General features: G+C 34.5%; 1 protein-coding gene across 2 annotated transcripts in view; it reads left to right on the top strand.

Moving 5' to 3' along the window:
• The first annotated feature begins 10,375 nt into the window (after positions 1–10,375).
• nAChRalpha4 (nicotinic Acetylcholine Receptor alpha4) overlaps positions 10,376–27,266 on the top strand; it is a 39,688-nt gene continuing 22,797 nt past the window's right edge. For both annotated transcript variants that reach the window (XM_053748052.1, XM_053748053.2), the window contains exons 1-2: positions 10,376–10,647; positions 26,168–26,322. In XM_053748052.1, coding sequence (XP_053604027.1) covers positions 10,459–10,647; positions 26,168–26,322 — 344 coding nt within the window. In that variant the 5' untranslated portion in view covers positions 10,376–10,458. The remainder of the gene's footprint in view (positions 10,648–26,167; positions 26,323–27,266) is intronic.

Raw genomic sequence — 27,266 nt, forward strand, 5'->3', positions numbered from 1 at the left:
ATCACAAAACTCACTTGGATTAATGAAAAATGCATGGCGTCAATCAGAAAAGTTAGCTGTAAGTTGATAAATTATGTATACATTTGGAATAGAGGAAAGTCAGCTAGAGACGATTAAACACATTGAAAGTTACTAGAAACGAAGACGTGCGGTGTAGGCCTTCGGTGTAGGGGTCCGTGTGTAGTAATTGTAGGTAATTTTTATTTAATATTTTAATATGTATTTTAAAAAAAACTTTTGAGCCCATCTTTTCTTGTCGTCGAAGAGATATTGTTGCATTAAACGCGTGAAAAAAAGTATAGCCGTGAAGTAAGCCGTTGAGGATTTACGTTCGTTTTTTGTGAGTTGATTCTGGGTACACTATCTTGTCATACTGTTCATAATAATAATGCATTGTTATGAGAATTCTAGCGGCGTGGAAAATTAAAAGTTTGAGGACTTGAAACTTCAATAATTAGGTAAGATTTGATTAGAGATAGACAGGCGGGACAGGTGAAACTAAGTAAAATCTTGAATCATAAAAAGAGGACGCTCGCTGACTGATTGATATAACGTAGGTCTGAAATGCTGAACATAGACACTTAGAGGTGAAGCTAAATCAACTTATTCCTAATAAACAATGTCAAACATTTTATGTCATTAGGTTAGAGTTTTGTAATGGTTACAAAATATGTATTTTATGCATTTAATACATTACACATCGTGTGTGATTTTTTTGTGAGCGCAAAATCCGGTTAGCATTTTCAGTATTCAATTTAAATCTTCAGTTGTTATCAATGTGAATGGGGGCTGTCAGCGCGCCAGTGTTAACTAAATTTAACGGGACGGGAACCGACAGCCATCCGCTGTTCCTGAAACCTAGATGAATTCTGGCATATTCATTTTATTTGATTATATGTGTATATAATACAAGAAGCGGGTCATGATTTTCCACCACCTTGATAGTGTGCCGATATTTTTAATTCCGATACAATTACAGGTAGAAAAGTACAGGTAGGTACTCCTGTACTGTAATAGTATTTATAGTGCGCTAGTGCGTCGTGTCAACAAAAATTCTTATTTATATAAAATAGTTTTCCATTTTAAAATTTTGCTACAATTGACTACACGAACGTTGGTTGTATCGGTTTGGCAAATTTTGTGCTTGGCTTAATTTATACCTAATGGAGCGTAAATTGCCAAGATTACTTTTTAGTTTTCTCTAATAAATAAAAAGAAGTAGATAAACATTAGTTGGTGGCGCTAGTGTGTGTATAGTTACGGCTTATAAGATTCTATATTCTGAAACTGAAAATAACAGACACCCTAGTTCCATGTACTGTTTTATTACAACTAAATTAAAGTCCATTATAACTCCAAGGAGCGCCCGCGGTGAGATTTATTTTTCATTAACATCAATATAATTGAACCTAACAAGCCCGAGTTCACAGCGAAATACAGACAAAAGAATACGTTTCATGTAAACAGAGGCAACAAAAGGCAAAAAAATACCATGAATACAGGCAAAAGTGGAATGAGCATAGCTCTTGATTTGACCAAAACGAGCGGAGTGCCCCCGAGAATCACACGGCGAGATTGCGTTCAGTTTATCGCTAATTTTATGATATCTACGATAGCTAATTATATGATTCCACATTGTCTATATGTTTGTGTACAAATATGCAATAAACAGTGTACAAAAACATGACATTAAATTCCAAATAGTTTTTATATATTAATCCTTTTATATATAATTTATTGCTTTAAATTTATTTTGCTACATTAAGATGTGTTAGTTTTGACAATAAAAGCAAATAGTTTAAAAAAAGTTGAAAATATTCCTTTACAAAATGTACTGCAATTTACTCGAGCCACTTTCTTTTAAAGTGGAATGTAATTGGTTCTAAGTTGCAGTGAAAACTTTTGTTCATTTTACCCCGCTATTAGATAACAGAAAAGAAATTAATTTAAGTAGATTTGAAAATATGTCAATAGACCAGTATTATAGCAATGACCTCAAAGTAGCAATGTTCCCGTAAAACTATATTGCTGCCATACTGCGAAATCGTAAAACCACCACCACTCCTCTCTTATACAGACATTTTAGTAAATTTTTTAAACCGATTTCTAAAATAGGCGGTTTAGGTACAATTAATCGCAATATATTGTATTTTATTTTATGAAATTATGTTCCTGATTGTCAATTGAGTTTTTAATCGCGAAAAAAAATCTCAATTTTTCTTTTTTCGAGGGAATATCTAGAAATCCTCTATTATAGTGCTACCTTCACTCCTTATATATATTAAGACTGATTAAACAAAATAATTACATTTTCTAGAAAATAAGGATTAAAATAAGATAACGACGGGTGTTATGTATTATCCGCCACGGAGGCATAATTTTTGTCAGGCAACACACGTACCAAGAATTACACGATTACAAGAGGTGCTAAGCCCTTTATCATCACATAATACAAGTGACAAACCGCTACAATACAATAAACGTGAAATATTGCTGTACCTAAATTTAACGAAACGTATTTCGTGTTCGAGGAAATCCGAGGCTGAGATGAAAAACGATCTCGTCCGGAGTAGATGCTGCGTCATTCTCGATGCTATGCTAACGTATCTTTACTCTCTTTGTATTCGTATTCTTCATGGCTGAGGGTCGTGGTCATTACGTGGAATTAAACACAGCAACTTTCTTGACACTGTGAATGGAGTGGTTTGCCATGCGGTTTGGAAGTCGGTAGTAGTACTATCCTTTTTGAGGTCAAACTTAATTAACGTATATCGACCTAACTTGAATAAACATATTTAATTTGATTTATTTTGCCTAACCAGAAGGACATTTTTGTATATCCTTACATATTATAAAACAAACTCCTCCGCCGCGTCTGTTCGCGATAAATTCAAAAACTACTGCACGGATTTTCATGAGGTTTACACCAATAGATAGAGTGATTCCTGAGAAAGGTTTTAGGGTTATAATTTATTATGTTTTTACTCGAGCGAAGCCCCTAGTAAGTACGTAATGTCTGGAGCTAAGTATATTTGAAACAGACCGATCTTCAAAATAATGTCAACTGCCATACACACGGTCACTGCACACTGCTATACACGGTCGAGTCCATGTCGGATCTGTTATAAAAATGTGCTCACGAGCATTTATGGGCATCGGAATCCGATTCAGCTCTGTGGGCAATGTGTTGTAGCGAAATAGACATGGTGTGCGTTGTAAATTTGCCTCTATTACTATAGAACAAATAATCCCAATCGATTTAAGTTCACCTATTCGTTTTTTGTTATATCTTCACAACCATCTTCTTGAAATTTTACAGAAAGTTGCCTGGTCAATATTACTATCTCTTGTGATATTTTTAGTATTCGTAATGAATTAAAAGAAATTGACAAAAATGTGATGGCGGCGTACCTATGAAAAATAACAGAGAGTACTTTTCTTCCCAGAAAAAGTACTATTCACATGGAAATTTTACGCGCACGTAGCCGAGAAAAAATCTAGTAAGTGATGTTTTACATAACAGAGGCAACCAAATTACCTTAAATTTATATATGGTTGACTGTACGTAATAAATGTTAATTTGATCGGTGTATGTTGTACATTGTGTTCATTGGAAACGCGGTTGAATTAAATCTGTTTTATACATATTGTGAAATTAGTTTTTAATGTAATCTGATCAGTATCCGAGGGAAAGATTGATACAATCAATAAATATCGGAGTCAGTAAATCCATTTACGAGCTAGGTTTTATTGTCTGACAGCATCGGGCCGGATTAAAGGATTTGCCTCATCCTCTTAGTATCAGCGCGGTTTGGCAACACGACATCCGATCTAAATGGGCATGGCTGAAAGGATTTTGGTAGTTTAATTTCCTTTTAGCTTAGCGATTTTATAATAAATAATTACTTATATATATATATAAATATATATTATATTAGGACAAATTACACAGATTGAGCTAGCCCCAAAGTAAGTTCTAGACTTGTGTTATGGGATACTAACTCAACGATACTATATTTTATAATATATACATATATAGATAAACATCCAAGACCCGGGCCAATCAGAAAAAGATCATTTTCCATCATGACCCGACCGGGGATCGAACCCGGGACCTCTCGGTTCAGAGGCAAGCACTTTACCACTGCGCCACTGAGGTCGTTATTAGTGTTTATTTCATTATAAATTTAAAAAATTTAGGTAAGTATGTTAATTTTTTTAAAATCTAATAAAAAATAGCATTAGCTATTCAAAACTCGTGCAAAATAAGGGCAGATCACTAGTCGTGTTTATTTTGGTAGCTGATTAAAGGTTGTCTCATTCCACCGTTTCATCTGCTGCGTTATCAATTGTCAACTATTAACGAGCATGTTTGTTAAGGCGTGTTTTGGCGCCGACAGATTTATGACAGTTGAAGTATCATTGCCGCTTTGTTCGGAAACTTTTGATGAGTTTCGCAAGTGTAACGTGACCTATAGACCGTGTTGTTCGTTGCTACTTATCTCACGAACTGGGAATATCCTATGTCAATACGATATGTTTAGCTAAATGAGCTTTAGCATTAAGAGGCTCAAAGCTCTTAAGCGTACATAATAAATGCTTACTAATCTTCCTCTCGCTGTTATCTCTTGAATAGCAGTTTCAACATTAGGCAACTGTACTCCTTGTACATAAGTTAGTTATTTTGATAAAATCAGTGAATGGATTTTTAAAGCTGACCGGTGGGTTTTTAGGATTATAGATTACAGACCAATACATAAAGTTGTTTACATCTAAAAAGTCGATCTACAACGTTTGATCTAAGAAACGCAGATAAATGTAAACCTTTTTAATACTTAATTAAGCTTTTTTATTGGTTATTCCGTTTTTTTTTAATTTTGTATACAAACATCTACATTCTACTAATACAAATCGTTAGTTAATGATCAAGCACTAAGTTTGTATGATTACAGATTGTGTATTTAGTTAACGCGCGATACATCAACCTACTGTTACGTAGTAGCATTAGTGCATTGCCGTTGCCGCAAATTTCGTACAAAACGTATAGAAACAGACAAACACAAGCAAATCGAATATTTTTTCCTGCATGTTTTAACTGTGACATTTGAATCGTACAAAAAAAATTACATTTATCAAAATGTAGTTTATAATTTTCTTTGTAAGTATATAACTGTCAAAAGTTAATTATTGTACTTACTTTTTAGCGAATAAATCGATCAAAAATCTGTTTATTACATAGATATAACTGATGTATACATCTATACATCATGTGAGTATTTGAAAAGGCTTCGATGAAATTTGTTGCGCCGTTTCTTCTTCACCAGCGCTTTGACTCAGACGGTTATATTTAAGCAAACTTGAGACATCAATCCTAAGAATTCAAATAATTTGATTTTTTTTCAAATAATTTGAATTTACTGGTCAAACCAGTAAATTACTTATTTGTATACATAAGTAGTGTTAACTCTGTAATATTCATATTTTTTTCTCGATGTTGATGATGTAAATTAGTGACCGTTTAATTTAACTAATTGACATTCGACGTCAGTGTTGGGAATTAATTTATGAATCATATTTGTTAGTATATTATCATAGGTAAGTACTGTAAAATCCAAAAACCTACAACGAATAAAACAAAATATTTTGTTAGTCATGGTATTAAGAAGTGTGCGTGTGGTCCCGCCCTACTAATAAGACTACTCCTTACTAAGCGTAAACTACTGCAACAATAACTTTCCCAAAGAGGAGTGACGTCAAATCACAGCCGAATGTCCAATATTATGAGATTTATCACTTACGCTGACCCCGGGCTTCGCGGCTTTACAGCCCCGAATTGAGAAAAGTGGCATTGAGAATATGAAGTTTATTTAATTAAAGGTTATAGAGGGTATCTGACGCAGCGTCATTTGTCAGGCTCAGCCGGCGGCCATTAGTCTGCTTTTTGAACTGTAGCCCCTTAACAAATGCGTAGGTAATACGGAGAGACAGTAAATCTTCAGCTCCGAGGAAATAACCGCGCCGCGCCAATGTGTAACTCGTAAATTTTCTTCTTTATGGAAATTTTGAACTTTTATGATTCTGTATATATCTATCTACCCTTCAGACCCCTTGCCGCTTACAGTTGCAATTGAATCGATCTAATAGAAATACGAATATAGTATTTATTTATTTAACATTTTATGTACACATAGATACAAAAAAGAGAACAGTAAATACGAAAGTAAGTACAAAGGTGGTGATTATTTCAATGTGTCAAATCCTCTCATGAGAGGAGAGTTGAAATGAAAGACAAGGGTGTTACTGAAACTATAAAAAAAGAATGTAACTTGAATAAAATACAATATACTTCCTGAGTTTTTGTGGAAATTTTATACATTTTTCCTGCGGCCCCGTCCACGTAAATCTTTCACGGCAGCCGTTTTTTTCCTGGATGAATGGTATGTCCTTCTCCGTCCCCATAAGCAAACTTTCAAGGCAGCGTGACGAGTAATAAAAATATTTTCGTATTTATAAAAATTACAGTGCAGATTGGGATATAATGTCGATATTATTAGGGTTGTGGCTGTTGAGGCGGTGGTAGATGAAATCCAAACAACTGCTTTTTAATTGTTGCCAGAAAAATAATACATTTCATAGAAGGCACTGACCCAAATATATGATACTTAATATAAATCAAAGCAGCAGAATAAAATAAAATAAAAATAGCTTGAAGACATACGTACGAAATAAATGTCAAACTACATGATTGTTTACGTTTTATGATCGATGATACTAGTTTTAACTCTTGGTATCCAATGAGGTATAAGGTAAGTCGGTATGCCACAGGGTTGTCACATCTAGAAAACCAAATTTCTTTATTATATTACTCAAAGACATCATAATTCAATTAACAATAACAAAGAATAACAAAGTTCTTTATTACAGTCCTCCTTTTGGAAGTTATTTGTAATAATGGTACCCTCTTAGCATACTTCAGTTATTCCGGATTTTCTTTTTAACTCGCTGGCCGACTAATTACGTACCTATTGGGAAAGTTGAAGTTAAAGTGACATTTATACATATTTTAATTCTGGAAAAAATATTTTTGTTCCACTGAACTGTTCTATTAAACTTTTTTAAATCACATAAGAAAAACTAATTTTTAGTTCATGTAACAATTATTATGTACTTGAGTTAAAAGAAGGCCACTAAAATCTCTCCCTCACTCTCTTATTTGCATTTGAGGCTTTGGCGCCGGTCAGGTGAGGATATGGAGTTGTCTTATTCTAGGGCGGAACCACGCGCTATATGATATGCAGCATAAAATTATAAAACAACACGTTTTTTTAGTAACAACAATATTTGCGACCCACGAAATCTTTAGCCGCAAGCTGTTATTCCGGGTAAATAAAGCCGACAATTTTCCTTTCGTTTCACTTAAAGAGTAAATTAAATATTATCCTCACCATCTTCCAATACTGGAGATGAAATCCGTAAAAGGAAATTTCCAACTAATTGAATTCATTGACGTATTAGTTCATGAAGAGAATTTGATCATGGATTTAGTAAGTACTTCGTCGGTGCCTACTACCTACTAATTCCATGAATTTAAGATGTCAAAGAAATCAGAAATTTATTTCAGCCAAAAGAAAAGATTTGGCCAATCATAATGCGCAAAATCCAACCGCTATTTCAGCTAATAAAATCATTCACCCAACTAAATGCGAAGACAACTGCTATTTCAGCCAATAAAAAAAAATATAAGTAGCAATAAGGCATGGAATTAGTAGATATATATTTATTATATGTAAACTCAATAATTTTATAATTATTATTAACATAATAAAGTTTTTACACCCAACGAAGGAAACGTACAACGAACGAAGAAAAATGTAGCTTTGTATGACATATGAGAACTATCACATAATATGATTCAAGCATAACCAAGATGTTTCTCTGTAATTTAAATTTTATCTTCGAGGTTTGGAAAGAAAGGGTCTCCAAATGTCTCCGATAACTCACGAACGGTTTTAACGAATCCTAAAATTTCTACTGGTCCAAAACATTACTGAGCAAAAATATTTGTATTATTCTAATTTTAAAATTATTAAGCTTGATGTCATCAAGCATGATGATGCGACAATATTATTTATGCATGTTTGACAACAAATTGATAACCTTTGCATTTGCATTTGTTCGAGGTGGAGGAGGAGATAAAGATAAAGTGGGAAAGCTGATCCCGGGCTCCGGCGCTCTATGGTTGAGGAAGAACCCAGATAGACGCTCAGATGAGAGATAGACTGTACTTTGAACTGACTTTTTAATAATCACGCTTCTGTTTTATAAAATAATCCATTTAAAAAAGAAAAAAATACTCACTTTCATTACGGATAAACGGTAACCTCTGAATTATTTAAAATAAAAAAGCTATAAACAGCAAAACTCTCGGGTCACTGTATGTTATTCTGAAACATTGCGTACAACTCTAAATTGTGTTTTAAACATTACGTGAGCTCGCAAAACTCTTGATACAAACTCTTTATTAACGGCGGCATCGTGGTGGGCCGGTGGTTATTAGATTAAATGTCTTTGTTTAGTTGGCCAAATTGAAAAGGAATACCTGCTGAGTTAAGTTCCTATTGTCACCGTGATTCGGTGTTTTGGTCGGAGTGCCTTCTTATTTTGGACGGACAAAAACCGGAGATGCGATGATCCGGCGACAAACTTCCAGATTGTCATTTTCTTGGGAAATCACGCTCTCGACTGTAATCTTATATCTCGCTCTTCTATCTCCACACTTATTATATTTGCCAGTACTCCACCACTACAAATTACATTACGTTTTTATGGCGGTTTCTTCTCAATGCAGCACTTTATTACGAGAAAAAAAAAATAGGTTGTAAAATTTTCGCTGCCGATGTTTTATTACAAGATATTTCAGAATTGTTGCGAACTTAATTTTTCATTTAATTATTTTCTCTCGAATAAACTTGTAAAAAATCAAAATATTTCCAAAACATTGCATTTTTTTAAAAATCCATCTTTGACAGTAATTGTCTATTTGTTAGATCAAATTAATCAAAGTTTTTTCATTCTTGGCACGGGGTTTGATTTTAAAACTTGTCAGTGAGTGCACTTTTCTTAATCCGAATTTTAAGTTTACTTTTCAGTTTTTGACGATGGACTCCTGCTATCGTATTATCAAAGTTTTATCCCAACTGTTAGAGAATCATGATTTCTAAGACCTGGCCAAAGGGCCGGGTCTTAGAAATCGTGCATAATACCTTAAAGAAGGAAATCGTTTATGACCATTCAATTGTTCATATTTACCATAGATGCGCATATAAATACTACGTTTTAAACGACTGCCCTCCATAAAGTACCTTTTTTCGCGGAATATCACATATGAGTTACACATTTAGTAGAAAGCAATTCAACACTGGAACAGACACGTCTTCAGCGCAAACAAAGGGATCAGGCAATGCACCGCGCTATCGACTCGCATATTTATAGCTCTGGGCAGCACCGTGTCCACGCCGCGTCACGCCGCGCCACGCCTCGCCACATTGTGCCACTCCGTGCCACAGGCCGCATATCCCAGGGGATCTATTACAAATCACAGCGTACTCCCTAAACACCGGTTAGTATGGGTACGATTCGACATTATCGAGATTTTATTTTAGACCTGTGTGTAATTTTCAATATTTTATGTTTTAGGAGAGAGATAATCTTGAATGTGGAGTGGACAGTAACATTACATTAATTGACCACTCATAAATATAACGTTATGAGTGCATAATTAATGTCATGTTACACACATAAACATACACACAGGTACATTTTTTTCAACTTACCATAAAAGTTTATATAAATTAATTAAAAGTTATTGATAGTTAGTGATATTATTAGAAAATTGAAATAATTAAATATCCGCTATTTTTAAGTTTCACTGACTTAGTATAGAAGTTCTTAATCAGATATCCTGAGTCATAAAAAAGGTAAAATTTATTACATACCTAAATAATGTTTAGTTTTTATCGATTAACGGTCGTAACCTCAGGATAGTTATATTTTTGCTCTTATGCTAGATAAACCTGTTTGCATTTAAAAATCCGGTACATCAGTAAGTATCTTATAGAAATATGTTTTAGCCGTTGTATAATATTTTAAAAGTGCTAAAATCTGATAAAATTTTATCTTGGCTTCAGAATGAAAAATTAGCAAAATTCTTGTTCCTATATTAGTATACTACAGAATTTTTAGCAAGAAATAAATAGCGTTAATTAAAGCTACCGCAACTACGAATACAAGAGTCGCTTGTCGGGGTGTGTGGTGATTGTTTGCGAGACGGGTGTGCGGCGGAGCGGTGCGGGGTGGTGTGGGGCGCGGCGGCGGTCGGGGGCGCAGGGCGGCAGTCCGCGCCGCGTCGCGCCCCGGCCCGCAGCCTCCTTACGTAACGATGGCCGCGCGCGTGAGCTGATGGGCGCGCTCGTGTGGTGGCTGGCGGCCTGCTGCCTGCTACGCGCCGCCACCGCCGGCAACCCCGACGCCAAGCGGCTCTACGACGACCTCCTCTCCAACTACAACAAACTGGTCCGCCCCGTCGTCAACACCACCGACGTCCTCCGCGTCTGCATTAAGCTCAAACTCAGCCAACTCATCGATGTCGTAAGTTTGTGCCTCCTCCGAACTGACCTACATACCCTTCAAAGGGTGCCATGCGTTGGCATACCTTGCACTTGCGCGTCGCATTTGGAATTTAAATAGACATGAATCGCATCAACGCCTCGAGCAGCGACCCAGTTTCAGCAGAACACTTCAGGTTACACAAACACTAGTTAAAGCGGAGGCAGCTGAGTATTTATGTAAGTTCGCGCAGCGGACGTCCCCGATATCGCAAATTCTCGCGGGCGCCGCGCTGTCTCCTTATGTATTTCAAATCAGATCCCATAAATCACCAGGATATAAGGAATCGTATACTTATCGCTTTATATTTATTCAGGTTGTATCTTTCGATGGTAAATGTATTCTGCTGTGAACTTTTCTTTTCCTTATCATCAAATGACGCTTTGATTGATAAGAAAATAAATATTATCAATATATGCTTTGATGAAAATGGACTTAATTATAGTAATGATCGACGTCGTTTTGTACAAACAAGACATTACTGTCTATTTGTCCATGCTACCAACACTTACCTAATTTGTTATTTAGTTGAAACGAAATATAGAAATGTATAAATATACAAAGGTACAAATATATAAATGTATATATGGAGAAGGAAAGCTAAATATTTGTGATTCATAAATAAGCTGTTATTTTAACTCTACCTCAATTTCACTTTCCAGTAAAACTCTGTTTACTGTTGCGATTTTAACTGGCGCGGTTAATATTTTCACAACAAATTCAAATATTTAAATATCAATTTCGTAAACTCACTATCATAAGAATTTTGAGAAAATTGACACCCTTTTTAAATACGGCTATCATACATGAAGTTATTTTAGAACTCGACTGGTAGCTTTAGGAACCTTCTTATTTATAAAAAAGCTAAACAAACTTTAGGCTTTATTTTTTTTTATTAATAAAACTGTATCTAACGTCAAATCAAACAAAGACTTCTTCAATATACGGTATTACAACAACATAGTTTTCTATCATTTAAAATGTTTATATATCTAGTGGTGTCATCTCCTGAGTAGATCTCTTTCATATCGCAAACGAGTGCTCCATAAGACTCTTCCCTGGTAGATTGTCAGAGCTCCACCAACTGACTTTAACTGATTGCTAATCTCTCTGTCGTGTTACTGGTTTCATTCGGAGCTGTGACGCCCCAAAGCCCGCCCGACTGACTTCGACCCTCTTTGGGAATGCTATCGTTGCCTCAGCTGTTAAAGTTTTGTATCCCTTAGTCGCCTCGTACGACGTCCACGGGAGGATATGGAGTGTAGATTCTAGGGCAGAACTACACGCCGCACTTTTAGTGACTGATAATGACGCTAAATAGATATCGATATTACATGATATGATATATGATGACATGGGCCTCATCAAAACATGAATAATTTGAATGTAATTGAATCTATCTTGACAGATTCTCATTATTATGTAGATACGCAAAAGGGGAAGTAAACACATTACTCAAATACTTATTTCCGTATCTACCATCCTGTTAGAGAAGTTTTAAAATGTTTTAAAAATTAACAACTTCAACTTCACTCGATCAAAAACGAAACATCTTTGGGAAAGAATCGGCTGTGAATCGATAACAAATGGAAGCATCGAGTTGCGGCTAAAAGCGGAAGCGATATTCTTATTGCGAGACATCGAGAGCCACCCCGCTACAATGGATAGATAACATTTGTAACAAATGGCAGGTATTTTATTCGGAACCACAGCGTTACTTTGTATAATAATAGCAGTGACGTTATTGTGTGGCAAATGCTATACATAAAATTTATAAATCGAACAGTAACTATAAATCTCTATTGAATATAGATTTAAAATGATTAATAAATAAATCGATGACGTATAACCGTGTAAGTATAAAAAAAAATCGATGTTGAGATTTTAAGGAACATTTTGGTGATGTTGATGGCAGCGTCTTCCTTTATGACGAATACATCGTCCAATCATAAAGACTTGCACCTCAATTGCGTACTCTGTGTATCATCTTATCTAAATTATATAGTACACATATTCGTTTAAAACACAAATCAATCGCATTCCTTGTTTTACTTTCTAGTCATCTGAAAATGTCCTAGTCCCAGTCTCGCTCAGTCATGGTCTGTGTTCGTAGCACTTCGTAGCGCGCTGTAGCACATTGTAGCACGTTGTAGCACTCCGTAGGCCTATGTATCTATTATTATATCTTGGCAGTATACTTATTATTTTTATGAGGCATATAAAAATGTGTTGATTTGATTATTGCTTTTTAAAATAATTACTTTTCCAATATTGGAATATCAATTTTGCGTCTTAATAATACACGATTCAATCTAATTTGTCTAATTTACTTTTTAATTTAACTTGATGATTTTCTTTAAGCAAATATAAACCATACATAGGACATAGGTTTCGGGAAAAGCTTTATTAAAAAAACCTTAAATTCCACATTGTTATTTTTTATTTACCGGTTGTCAAATATTGAAATCTATCCAGTAGGTTTTACATTTGAGAAACAAAGATTATTTCCTTACTAACATATTCACACATTGTGAGTCAAACAATTTCGTATTTACAGATAAACGTTAAGTGTTTCTTGTCGTAAGCGATACGGCGGGTTGTAGTAAAAAATCTGGTTTACTTCACCGCAAAACGCGCGTGCGTTAAAATATGTATATACATTGTAGAACCGAGGTGGCTGAGGAGAAATTGAACTCACATGTCCTCCGGAGAAAATAAAATAAATAGCGAAACAAGAATTAGATTTTTAATCATGCATATTGAAAACATTTAGTAGTAGGTATTAACTGTCACTTGTTTCATGTGTGTGTCAATGAAGAGGTAACATTTTTAAGTGACTTTTAGATAAAGGACGTTTCTTTTCATCAATTCATCGCGATCTTTTATTTTTATTAGACCTAAGTAAAAAATGTGATACATTTTTATTCACATTTGTAATGTAATAAGTTTAGTATTTAGGGACGCTGGATTATTATTACCGAATTTATTGAAGTAATGTATATTTAGTTTTGTTTTCTTTTTATATTCTTTCTTATAATTTTGCATAATTTATGAATAATGTAATTATGTCAAGCAGCTTGTTTATTAAGATGTATATAATATAATATTAAGAATCATAAAGCACAAGGCTATGTTTAGAAATGAATAAATAAAGTTATATATATACCACAATGAAATAAAAATGTGTTTGTTATTGATGTGTGTACTCGTAGAAGTTCGTAATCTCGGCTGTCATATTTTCGATGAATTATTCTCGTGTAACACCGGACCAATCCTTCATTTTGGTCACGACACGACACATTTATCACTCCGACATTCAATGATTAGCACCTCATTTTCCAGAAAATGCTTTTAAAAAACACGCGAGTCCGGATTGGCGAACTGCTGGATATACCCATTGAATTTATTTAAATTATAGCCTTGTAAAACACTACATTAACAATACATACGTTTGATAGTGCTTACTCGTACTCGTATATATGTTATTATGTATGACGCATCTAAAATGTCACTTTTATTTCATCAATACTATTCTCCCAACATTACACATTTTGATTTTTTTTATGTTATGTGAAAATCAGTTAATTACTTTATTCAAAAATTAGAATGAAACGGTATGTATTTTACTCAATAATTTTTATTCGCAGTGCACATCACGACATATTAGAATGAACATGTCTTCGGAGCCCGAAGTTCACAAACGTGACTACTGAGTTACGATTGCTGTTTGCATACAATTTTCAAAAAATCTTTTAGTTGTTTTATTATTATATCTACATATACTAAAGCATTATATAAAAGCGGACCGATCAACTCAATATAGGTATTTCCCTGCATACATAAAGTACAGATTATTTTTACAGTCAGTAAGTCATGAGACTTACTTACTATATATTTCTTACTAAAGTCTACACGTCTTCTCTCGACTTTAGTTTAGCGTAGCTGACTCTGAGCTTCGACAGTCTGCTGCAAAGAAAGCAATCAGAAAAATGCTCAGCTGAAAATCTACACCTATATTCGCGCTAATAAACTTATGCTAATTATAAAAAGAATCAGGTTTAATACACACAAGGCTAACTATATACCAAAATTATAGTATGATATACACATGAAAATAATAATATTGACATAGGTGAGCTACGACATAATAACTTGTTTATCTATTGCTACTATTACTACTTTATTTACAAAAAGCATCATAAATACAAAACAAAAATGCCGTTTTACAAATAAAAATAATCTTCCAACGTGCCACAGGGAGGCAACGTGCCCAGTATACTGGCCAGCGTTGCCCCGTTGTATAGCGAGGCTTACACGCTGAGCAAAAAAACTGCCAGCCCTCGAGTCTCCCGTTGCCTCCACGAGGCGCGTCGTTATTTCTCTTAAAAATAGCCTTGCTTCAGGACCCCAAGGACCCATCGTTTCAACAGCAAAAGGTAAAAAATAATAATTATCCACCAGACCCATATATTTTCGCATTTTGCCTGCTTCAGCCGCACTAGCCGCCGCGCCGCCATGAAGAGAGGTGGACGGTAAATGTGACGGTGCCAAAGTGTCAACACATGTGGCATCCCAAACCAGGCTCCTTCCCAAGCGCCAAGGGACAAGGGACATACCGTCCGGGCGTTTACCGTCAGCACGGAATATCCCGTTGGGTTCCAAGATTGAAGGGATACCAATCGTTGCCAATGTTCTGCGAATGATATCATTGAGAGATGCATGACGAGGAATTCGCCCTGCACTTCTCACACAAGACAGGCCATGATGACCGAAACTGTTAACGGCCATACCACATTGACAAATGTGGGGTTGATTTATTTTCGCACCCAAGCGAAGTCCCATAGCCAAGGTAAAAGTGGTTTTGTCTAAAAGAGTGCCTACATGTTTTGATGGGAGTGCCCGAAGCCAATAACCAGACTCTTTCTCCATTAAAGCTAGAAAGCGAGCACGATCCTCCAAACGGCTGCACTGAGACAGAGTCCTCTCCTGGATGGCCTTGCATAAAGGATTGTCCCACTGTCGCTGTGAACTTCTGTTTAGTGGTAACTCCTCCGAACTAATTGACCGCCATACCTCCTCAGCCTCGCTCAAGCCGCACACCTCAATGGGACCCGATAACGGGGACAGAATCCTACCACATAATGAGGATGCCGCATGAGCGGAGGACAAAAAGGCTGGAAGAGCCACATCAGATACTTTACGCACGCCTATGCCTCCAAAACGAACTGGTAGTGAGGCAAACTGCCAGGCCTCGCTATTTATTTCAGAATTGATCACTCTTACCAGTGAAACTTTAATAAGTTCATCAAGGACTTCTAGATGATTGTGATGCTTCCACAATAACGAGCACCGTATAGCATAAGTAAACTTGGGCACAAAGAGGCAGAATTTTATAATAAAGTAAGCCATGTGAGGATTAATTTTAAATAAAAGGTCTGAAGACGAATTAAATTTAATGACCTGTTCATTTACGAAATTTTCAACAGAACCCTCCAACACCGGGGCACCCAAAATACGTAAACTATCCCCATTCACCAAAGTCAATCCAGGAGCTACTGCTAGAAAACTTGAATAAATATTGTCTCTGTCTGAATCTGTAAAGGAATCGCCTATGTATAGTTCGCACTTGGAGAAATTTAGTTTTAACCCTACCTCTTCAAAACTATGAATCAAAGTCTCCAAGTCCGCCCTTACGGTCTCAGCGTTCCCACCCAAGGTCTCATCATCTAAATACCACATATTTAGAGGAGAACTGAGAGTAGATATTATAGGGTTTATACCGAGACTAAATATGGCAGGTCCTAAAGGATCTCCCTGTTGACAACCTGTTACAGATTTTATAAGTTTATCCTTGTAGACAAGATTTGATGGTGTACCGTAACATTGCCACAAATATGAATAAATATCTGGAATGTGCTCTCTAGCTTCTCGCAAGAAAACACCTCTATCAATTGAATTAAAAGCATTACATATATCAAGTTTTAACAAAACCTCACTATTAGCAGAATTGATAAAAGTCCTAGCAGAGTGTACCATAGCCTCACAGCCACCCTTCACTCCAAAACCTAACTGCTTAGGCTGAAATAATGAAGACAAAGTAATGAAAACATTTTTGCAAACAATTTTGGAAGCCAATCTTCTTATTGTGCAACCTATTGCTATCGGACGTATACCACCATCCTTTTTGACGAGGGCACATAAATTAGCCCCATACAAAATCCTGGCTACTTCATTGGGAACCTTACCGGCCAACATTAAATTAATGAGCGCAACCAAACTCTGCAGTAAAGCGCGGCCCGTATCACCAGTGGCACCACACAAAAGGTCTTTCAAATGCTGTGGTGATAAGCCATCCAGACCGCTTGCAGATCCACCTTTAAAAGAATTAAGAGATTCCAATACTTGATCAGCAGAAATTTGTAGGTTATGGTCTGCATCTACAGGAGGATCCGGGTGAAGATTACGCGTTGTATTTTGAGGATGTTTTCTCACCAAGGATTCAAAGGTTTCATCAGTTTCTGGAGCAAGAGCATCATTGGAAAAAATCAAATGAGCTGCCCCCCTCACATCCCCATCGCTAACCTTATTCTCAATTCTCTTAATCCTACCAAATAGAACATTGTTGGACCTATTTATTAAGCGTTGCGCATCCCCAATACTAACTAGATAATGATCATGTTGACAACAATTCGATTTTATGAGTTGGGTTAGGGAAGATGAACGTCCTTCCTCACCGTGTACATGCAAAATTCTGAAAGCAAAAGACAATAAGCTTTCCCAGCTTTCTATACTGTTGGTCACAATGATATTGTCGATAACTTTTTTTAAAGCTGTTGCAACCGACAATCTTGCACCCCTGGGGATTCTCTTGACTACTGGCAAACATTTTTTGTACTTAGACAAAAGAGCCCAAAACACACCCTCCGGATCACCATCCGGACTATCACCTGGACCGGAAACTGCCAATAAAGGAGGAGGCCCATCAGTATTGGACCTGTGATTAGAACTTGATACCGATGAAGATGAAGCCTTATGAACCCGAGAAATATGTACATTAAGACCCCTACGTCCTTTAAAAAAACGCGGGCGATCACACTGCTCACACTTTTGGTAAGAATCTAAAGAAAGAACCGTGGGGCCAGGCGACACTGCAGCAGGAGCTGGGTCTGGTAGTGACATTATAAAGGTAAAAAAAAAATAACAAATAATAATAAATAACATGCAACACCATGCATTAAATTAATATAATTTCCAAACTCGTTACAATGACAGTATTTATATTAAATCAATCGCTCAGAAATATAATAATCCAAATACAATATACATTTTTTTAATTATTAATTATATTAATGTTTCATATAAGTCAACCAGATATAAAATAAAAAGTTAAACTGTCAATTGCCTAAATACATTTATAATTCAGTCACAATAATCTTGAAATAATATGAATTTATTGCAAATCGTCATTATAATTTAATTCCTATAATCACAAAAATAATAATAACAATGAAGACAAAAAAAATTATTCATGTAAAACATTTGCATTCCAGTTCATAACATGTCCATAAAAAACACAATCAATAATATAAATGTAATATTTTAATGATAATAAAAAGAAAAACATAACTAGTAAGACATCTAACTACAGACTAAGATTCGAACTCGTAACCCGCAGATCAGAAGCAAGACGCGCTGACCACTGGACCATTTTATTGATGACGATGACGATGAAATTGTTTATCGGAACATAATAACCAGCTGATATTTAATCATATGATGGTGAATATCGATTGTTGGTTTTAAAGACACCTTCAGCCAGTAGTTGTTATAAAACAACCAATTGAATAAAATAACCAATTAAGTACTTATATAGATTTATAAGTGAAAAGCACTGTTGCACAAAAACCACTACACTGCACTGCACACACTTCTTCATGATTCTTCGACTTGATTGAGCCAAAACACGACCAAAGCCAAAGAGCAGCTATTTCCTGAGGTATTTTCGTTTATTAGCCAATTTAGAAGTATTCCATTGTCGAATTATACCACGAACAGACACACATATGCCTCGATGCGTATACTTTAAAAAAATATTCAATTCACATTAAAGTGGTAACTGTATTATTTTTAAGGAATTAAAATGTACAGAGTCTGTGTTTACTGTGCAGCGCCCTTATTATTTAATTGATAAATTAATACAATTTACATTATAACAATGCTTTTAAAAAGATAATAATGCTATTCAGTTGTAGTACCACTTCGTTAACAATAAATGGCTAGACTAGTGCATTGGTCAAAATTGCCTAGCTACAAGCCCACATACTATTACTTAAACACGAAAACATGCTATCACGACCAGGAAGGGAATAAACTACGTGGCAAATCTAGAATGTAGTGTAAAGTAACAAGGTCTTATGTAATATTTATTGCGCGTCTAGCAATAATATTATTCACCGCTAGTTGTGTGTTATTCCAGAAAGCTTTCACGGATTTCATATGCTGGAATAAAGGTTAGAATAAGTAAATCGTTCAAACATCCACCCGCTCTGCATCTATTTGAAATTCTAGCAGGTCACTTAAAATAACGGTGAAGTTATTCTGGATTTTCTGGCAGTTTGCTTTTATATTGTTTGCATAACGCAGATTTGGTGCATTATGAGAATAAACTATTGTTGTAGTTTAATTTTTCGTTTAGAGGAAATCCAAAATAATGGTAAATCAGATTATAACATTCGCAGTATTTTTGGACTATTGTTCAATATGCTATTGAAGAGTTTAACATTTAACTCCTGGTTCCTGCATCTGGTGCATAGTTTAGGCCAAGTCATCTGAACCATTTCTATTTAACAATAAGAAGTAGGATAATATTTACTCCCAGAATTGTATTAAGAACATTGTTAAAAGTTCTTGAAATTATTGCTGAATTATAGTAAAAAATAAAGTTTTATTTATTGACATTATACTAATTACAAAAGGACGATAAACTCTCCTAAAAATATTGTCGTAATTCAAATATCTTTGGATGCAATGTCTCGTATAATAACGGTTAAACTTAGACGAGTTGGTTTAACAATAAATAAATTACGTCATATATTTGTTTTTAAGAAATCAAAGGAAAAACATATATAAAATGGAGATATAAATTAAATAACTTTTAAATGTATATATTGTCAAGAATGTCAAGAATGTAATCGAAAATGTATTTACTTTGTTTCAGTAATTTAAAACGTCACGGCAGATTTATTGCGAGTCGTAATGTTATTCAGTGATTAGAGCTTTGGGGAAAGCTTTCAAGGGTTGCAGGGCGCGGCGCGCGGACGTGACTCGGCGTCGGAACTGGTGACGTGCCCTTTGATACACAAAGCCGAAACTTATACGTCCTGAAACTTTAGAGGTGATTTAGACTGAAAATTAAAGCCTCTTTTTTTGGGATCTTGGATTAATTTAATGAAAATCGGAATCGAATTAATACACGCTCCGAGACTTTCTCTAATTTCGATTTCAAAGTATACATATGAATTGCAAATTTTAATATACCTGAATAAAAAATATATTTATTCGAATGTGAAGGACCAACCATTATAGTTGGAAACTTTATTAATTTATTTACATTTATTAATCTATTTTAAGCGGAAAAAGTCAACAAAAGTTCAGCTTGAAATAATATTTGCAGGCAAATTATTTTACTGAAATAAAATAAAATCCTCAAGAGTAAAATCCTCTTTTCACTATTAATTTACAGAAGGTAAAGTGAAGGCCTAAGGGCACGTTATGATGACGAAGGAAGGTCGCTCAGACGTGCACCCGGGTGGAGCCCTATTTGACTTGCGACTTTGTGCCCTGGATATTTACACTAACTTTACTGCCAAATGTTTGTTTTGCGCTCGCACTTCTTATCGGGGAACGGGAACAAAAACAACTATAAAGGCCCGCGCACACCGAATTCCTGTGCAATTTTGCTGCAAGTTTGTATGGAATTTTAACGCTTGCATGTATATGCGAGTATACATATGCGTTAAAATTCTATGCAATTTTATTGTGCATTGGATGGATACGCGTCCGTTAAAACAAAGGTAGAGCGTATTACGGAAAAATATAAAAATATTGATTGAAATAAATAGACCATATTTTATGCTATTATTAATAAGCTTCCCGGCTTCGGTCGGGTAAAACCATATACACCAAAACCTTCTTAGGAATCACACTACTTATTATTATATAATTTATATAAGTACAAATCACTCAAATTGAGCTAGCCTCAAAGTAAGTTCGAGACTTGTGTTATGGGATACTAACTCAACGATACTATATTTTATAACAAATACATATATAGATAAATATCCAAGACCCGGGCCAATCAGAAAAAGATCATTGTCCATCATGACCCGACCGCGGATCGAACCAGGGACCCCACTATTCCCCACCAATCTATTAAAAATCTTCTTTTATCTATTAAAAATACCTGCATCAGAATCCGTTCCATTAATTTTAAAGATCTAACACTGACAGACATCGAGGGGCGACTTTGTTTTATACTATACAGATAAAAAATCTATTTTTTATAATTTAGCTTAATTGGTGGACTATAATTCTCTAATTAAATGAGATTTTGTTTGTTTGTAATATCTTTAATGCACAAAAAATAAATCATAAAAGTACGTACATAACACAAGGTAAATATACAATGGCTGATTTATCTCATAAAGAGAGATCTTCCAGTCAACCAGCGATAGTTTGAGAGGAGATATTTACTCACGATAGAACTAATGTTGTACAAATTATTTACTATATTTTTTATTAGTATATTTGTATTTATAAAAGTTTATTTAGAAGAAACAGGTAGTTCATAGTTTTTTTTTTGTTTTGAGATATGTTGTTATATTGTTGGAACACAAGCAAAATGGAATAAGACGTTACCGATATCGAAAATTAAATAAAACAAAATAGACTATACGATAGGATATCACTCATCGTAACATTGTTCGAGGTGAATAAAAGGCGGGAATTAAAAAGGCAGATGGACCGAAGAAATGACGGATTCCCCGTAATTATACTTCTACAATGTAATTAATTAAGACCAAAATCCGCCAATTAAGATTTTGTGTATTGTTAATCAGAAGATTTTATGAATTAATGTCTGAGAATGTAGTTGCAAATATGTATATGTAGTTTTTAATCTAACACTTTTATAAATGTTATTTTGAAATAAAAATGTCAGTATTGTCTTATGTAATGTAAGTTAATTACAAGTTCATGACACTTACCGATTGCAGTAATAAATTAAACAAAAATTATTTATTTCAGACTACATTGTCTGACTCAATTTTAAATTGGCTAATATTTGATTACTTAAAGATTACCATCAAATAAATACAGCGTGTGTTAGCAATAACACGCTGGTACAAATAATAATATAGTTGGCGTTTAAAAGCTACAACAATCTGGTATACAATTTATAGCCGACTATGCAGATTTACCCTAATAGTCGGGTAACAATGAATGCTAACAGGGTGATCAGTATTCTGGTACCATTACCATGATAACGTTTCTACAATAGTATTTATTTACGCGGGATTTGATTCTCTTTGAAATATATTATTAATAGGTCAACCAGTTAGGACAATGAACCCAGTTAATAGTGTGATTTTACTTTTAAGTGTGTTTAGCAAAGGAAGCATAAGTTTATAATTCTTAAACTTTACTTTTTTCTTCCTACGTATTTTATGAATGTCTCCTTATTAAGAAGCCAGTCTTTACTTTGATATAAAATAGTGTCAGAAAATTAACGCAAAGATAAGTTCTAGAGTTGCAAACAACACAGCAGAATCCATATTGACGCTCGTAGTCCAAACACAGCGTGTTGACTTCATCAGGCTTGCATAAACGCGCAGCTAATCACCTGGCCCAACGGAGGCGCTCCATTCACACGATGCGACCATGTGTGTGTCAAGCCTAATTTACATTACGATACTAATGGCGTGAAAATAGTTTTAGTTTTGTGACATTAGTTTCGTCAAAAAATTTCACGTATAATAATCAAATCTCGTTGTGAATTCAATGCATGCATTGAAACATTTGACGAACGAACCAATTTTGTGTCACTAGTATCGTAAAAGTGCTAGTGATTGAATATATTTCTAAAAAGGAATTAAAATATGCAAAGATTTAGAAAATCGATACCAGAAGTCGATATGAATGCTTGACGAAATGATGAATGTATGGCTAAAAAGCTAAAATATTTGATATCGCAGATTTTAGTTACATTGCTCCATTTTTTTCATTTGATTCGACTACGACAATGTTACGAAACGTGTCAAAAATCAATAAAACGAGGTATCTTTGGAAACCTTGCAATTTTAGGCACAAAATCTTTAGTGTGTTCTGTACATTGTTTAAAAACAATTATTTTGTGAGTAAAGTGATAAAAGCTTTGTTTGCATTAACTAAACAAAAAGATGTTCCTCGCTACAGAGAAATTATGGAGATTTATGCAAACTTCTTTTCAAAAGTCAACCGAACTGAGGCTGAGCGGGTAAATTACGGAAAGCGATCAACTTTGTATTTTTAATGCAAACAAAGTTGTGTGAGTTTCTGTAGGTTCTTGTCTACAACACCACCCGCAGCCTGAAGAACTCGTTAAATTTTTAAACACGTACTCTAGATATTGAGGCCTCTTGCACACATTGTGGGAATTGGATTTAAGAAATTCTTATGTTTATGAAATACAAGAAACAGAAACTATTTATATAATAAATTAATACATTATTAATGAATATTAGGACAAATCACACAGATTGAGCTAGCCCCAAAATAAGTTCGAGACTTGTGTTATGGGATGCTAACTCAACGATACTATATTTTATAAAAAATACATATATAGATAAACATCCAAGATCCGGGCCAATTAGAAAAAGATAATTTTCGGGGATCGAACCCGGGACCTCTCGGTTCAGTGGCAAGCACTTTACCACTGCGCCACCGAGGTCGTCAAAATATTTATGTAGTATTATAAGTATTTAGGGCAGTAAAATGGAATAATAAATCTGCAACCGAATGCTCGCGAATAGAGACTTACCTATGAACCAAACGGTATTTATACATTATCACTATTTAAATAAATAAATAATTATTTTTTTTGTTTGTAATGTTTATTGTACATAAATTTAAAAAACACATGCTTATTATAGGAAATAGTATATATATCTTCCTGGGTTAAGACCGCCATAATGGCGGTCTTAACCCAGGAAGGGATCTCTTCCAGTTAACCCAATATCTGAAAGCACATTATTATTTCAGTGAATATTTTGTCATATCCACAAGCTAAAAGATTTGTCTCACACAATTTGTGTTTGTTTGTGAAGAAGTGAATGAAGACAAAGTTATCTCCACCTATCGCGTCGGTGTCGGTCGCGAGAAATCTAATATCCTTCGGGAACAGCCGGCGATGGGTTTGATAGCGCCGCGACGGAATATTAAATATTCACCAACGAAGATAAGCTACGGATTTACTTTCATGTTATCATGGCTGTTAATTTTTAATGAAAATATACGGTGCTGATAATAAGTTATGAGCAGTATTAATTTATATTTTTTTAAATTATAGGTATTTTTTTTAAATATTCAAAATTTAAAACATGTTAAGTGCTAAAAATGTTGCAATGAAAAAATGAACATTTTGATTGTAATGCAACTCTTAAATTACTATATTGCATATAAGGTTCCATAGAACACTATATGCTACTTGTATTATTTGATCCCACACACATTATAAACTTATTTATAAAAGTTCGTTGTCTGTTTATTTGGTGACTATTGATATATTATGATAATAACTTTTTTGAAGAGTTATTTCTCCAAAAGTTATCTGTTTTCACAAACACAAATTTGGTCAACATTCAAAACTTTTGGGTTCGTACCTTATGCTAAATTGTAGATATAAACTTTGTGTACCTTTGCTGCAAAGAAAATAGAAAACAGATATTTTTCTTCTTTTGGTACACCTTTCTTAAAGTCTACTTATCTAGAGTGTCAGGCACAAATAGCGATAGAAGTACAACATATTGTGTCCAGAACGAAAAGAGAAGAACTACATGTCGAGTCCTACTGAATTTAATGAGTCAATCTAGAGGTTCGACTTTTTTATTTCCGATGATCAACTTTTTTAATAACACAATATTTATCCGATTTAGTTATACAATTTGGATAAATATACACAATATTTATCCAAAATTAGTTTATCCGATTTACCTGTTTATGCAATACTGAGACTCGCAAAAATAAATAGTAGCTTGTTAAAAATTCGAGCACTTTTCTACTTTTGGTCTAACTAAATCAAGAGAACGAAAACAACTTTAAAAGAAGACAAATTAAAATGTTATAAAAAAGGTTTTATAACAAACTTAAACAACACAACTTTCGAGTCCACAATACTATGATAAGTTTTTGCATTTTCTCATTTCTTTAACAAGAAAAAAAATCCCGTTCACGTAAAAGTAAGTACACGAATGTAATCGAGGAACTGAGCTATAGATGCATAGGTATATGAGCCGAAATGTCTCGCTATTAGAAGTTACGAATATTTCATTAGAATTTACACTGAAAATGTTGTGGGTATATATTTGAGAATAAAAATGTTTCCTTTCATGATTGCTACACCATTAAAAAAATACAAGTACTGAAACAATATGTTTTATTATTGCACTAGGTATATATTTAGCGATATACCTATATATTTGTTTTATAAAGGTTTTGGTTAAAATTAGTAAGGTAACTAATGAATAGATATCAAATTAATTTATTCAGAGACTCATTTTGAAAGAATTATGAGGAAAAATAAATACCTACTTAGTATTTATTTTTCCTCACATTACGTTACATTAAATAAAAACGACATCTTACAAATTAGTTAATTATATCTATGCTATATATGAGCCATATATTCGTCCATATGGTCGTTGTGATTGTCTTTTTAAAAGTCGGTTTAAACGACACTAAAATTGATCCCCAAGTCAGCATAATAAATAATGCTGGCTGTAAATGTAATGCGAAACAACCATAAAGTCGTACACATTACGATCGCACTTCGCCAAGTAGCTGCATAATATGGGTTGATATACCTAGTAACCATAATTTTTTTGACGCTTTTTAATCTTGGATGTAGGCAGAGATGTATATTTTTTCGGCATATACTTATATGTATAATATCGGAATCAATTACAATTTCAGCAGATATTTAGTTTGACCTTTACCACGCCTGTATGCATTTTTCTTTTACTCTCCTCTCAATCATGTGCTTCAAGAAGATTCATTTGAAATAAGCTGCACTTCTACTTACTTTCCTATACGATGTTTCTTGGTGTACTCTTAAATAAATTATAAACAAAAAGTCGATAGAACGCATCAAGTCAGTCCTCTAGCAGTTAATAAATAAATTAATAAAGTAAGCATAGTTGTATTATATTTGTGCTCCTAATAAATTATTTCTATTAATTATGTTCACCAGAACTTGAAGAACCAGATAATGACGACGAACTTATGGGTGGAGCAGTCGTGGTACGACTACAAGCTGCGCTGGGAGCCCAAGGAGTACGGCGGGGTGCACATGCTCCATGTCCCGTCCGACCACATCTGGAGGCCCGACATCGTCTTGTACAACAAGTGAGACCGCATCACTCGCCACAACTTGGCTGATAAATTGGATATTAAAATACTTGGAATGATGTAGCGATGCGAGATCGATTTAACTTGCTCTCGATGAACCTATCATCGTTATTTTGTCTTGAATAGCAGAGAGAGACATTATTTAATGAAATAAATCCGTTTTACGTATGAAATGAGTGCTGTTATACATTAAAACCTGGCTAAAATCTAGTCACTTGTCAAATCGCCATCTGAAATGGTATATTTATAAGCATAAGAATATTTAAAAGCTTAAGATTTGATGATATTGGATGTCTTAAATATGTGTGAATATTAATAAAATAAATCAAAATACAGTAAATTATTATAGCTTTTGGATATAGTGTAATTAATGATTTTTTGTTCAGTCGTGAACGGAATATTTAATAAGATATGCACAGATATCTTTGTCGCTGATCAAAGTTGAGTATTGATCGCACGAGATCCCAATAAGTTTCCACAAATAGGTGAATTGACTTAGACTGGTGTTAGACTCTGGCAGGAATATATTGCAATGGGCATACCTTTTTAAATGTTTTTTTATTTATTTATCCATTGTTATAGGTACATACATTGAAAATATAACAATACAGAAAATAATAAAGCACATGTATTAGTTTATAGAATATAACGTGCCATACATTGAAATCTTTTCACTTTACGTCACCTACTTTTACGATGCAAATTATGGTGCCATTTGCGATTAGTGTTAAGTAGTTCCGTATCGCCAAGTACCAAGTTTCCGCGAATGAAATAACTTTTGTTTAAACCCTTTACGCTCCAAATATTTCCCATTATCGCCCGCCATAGCCATTATAGATATTTTGAGTGACTCTCTTTGTTTTGAAGAAATATTATGTACATTCGGTTACTTTAGTGGGAATTCCACAAAGGATGGCGAGAGCCACTTACCTCCGGTACTT

The sequence above is a fragment of the Plodia interpunctella genome, chromosome 7, assembly GCF_027563975.2.
Source record: "Plodia interpunctella isolate USDA-ARS_2022_Savannah chromosome 7, ilPloInte3.2, whole genome shotgun sequence".
Taxonomy (NCBI): Eukaryota; Metazoa; Arthropoda; class Insecta; order Lepidoptera; family Pyralidae; genus Plodia; species Plodia interpunctella.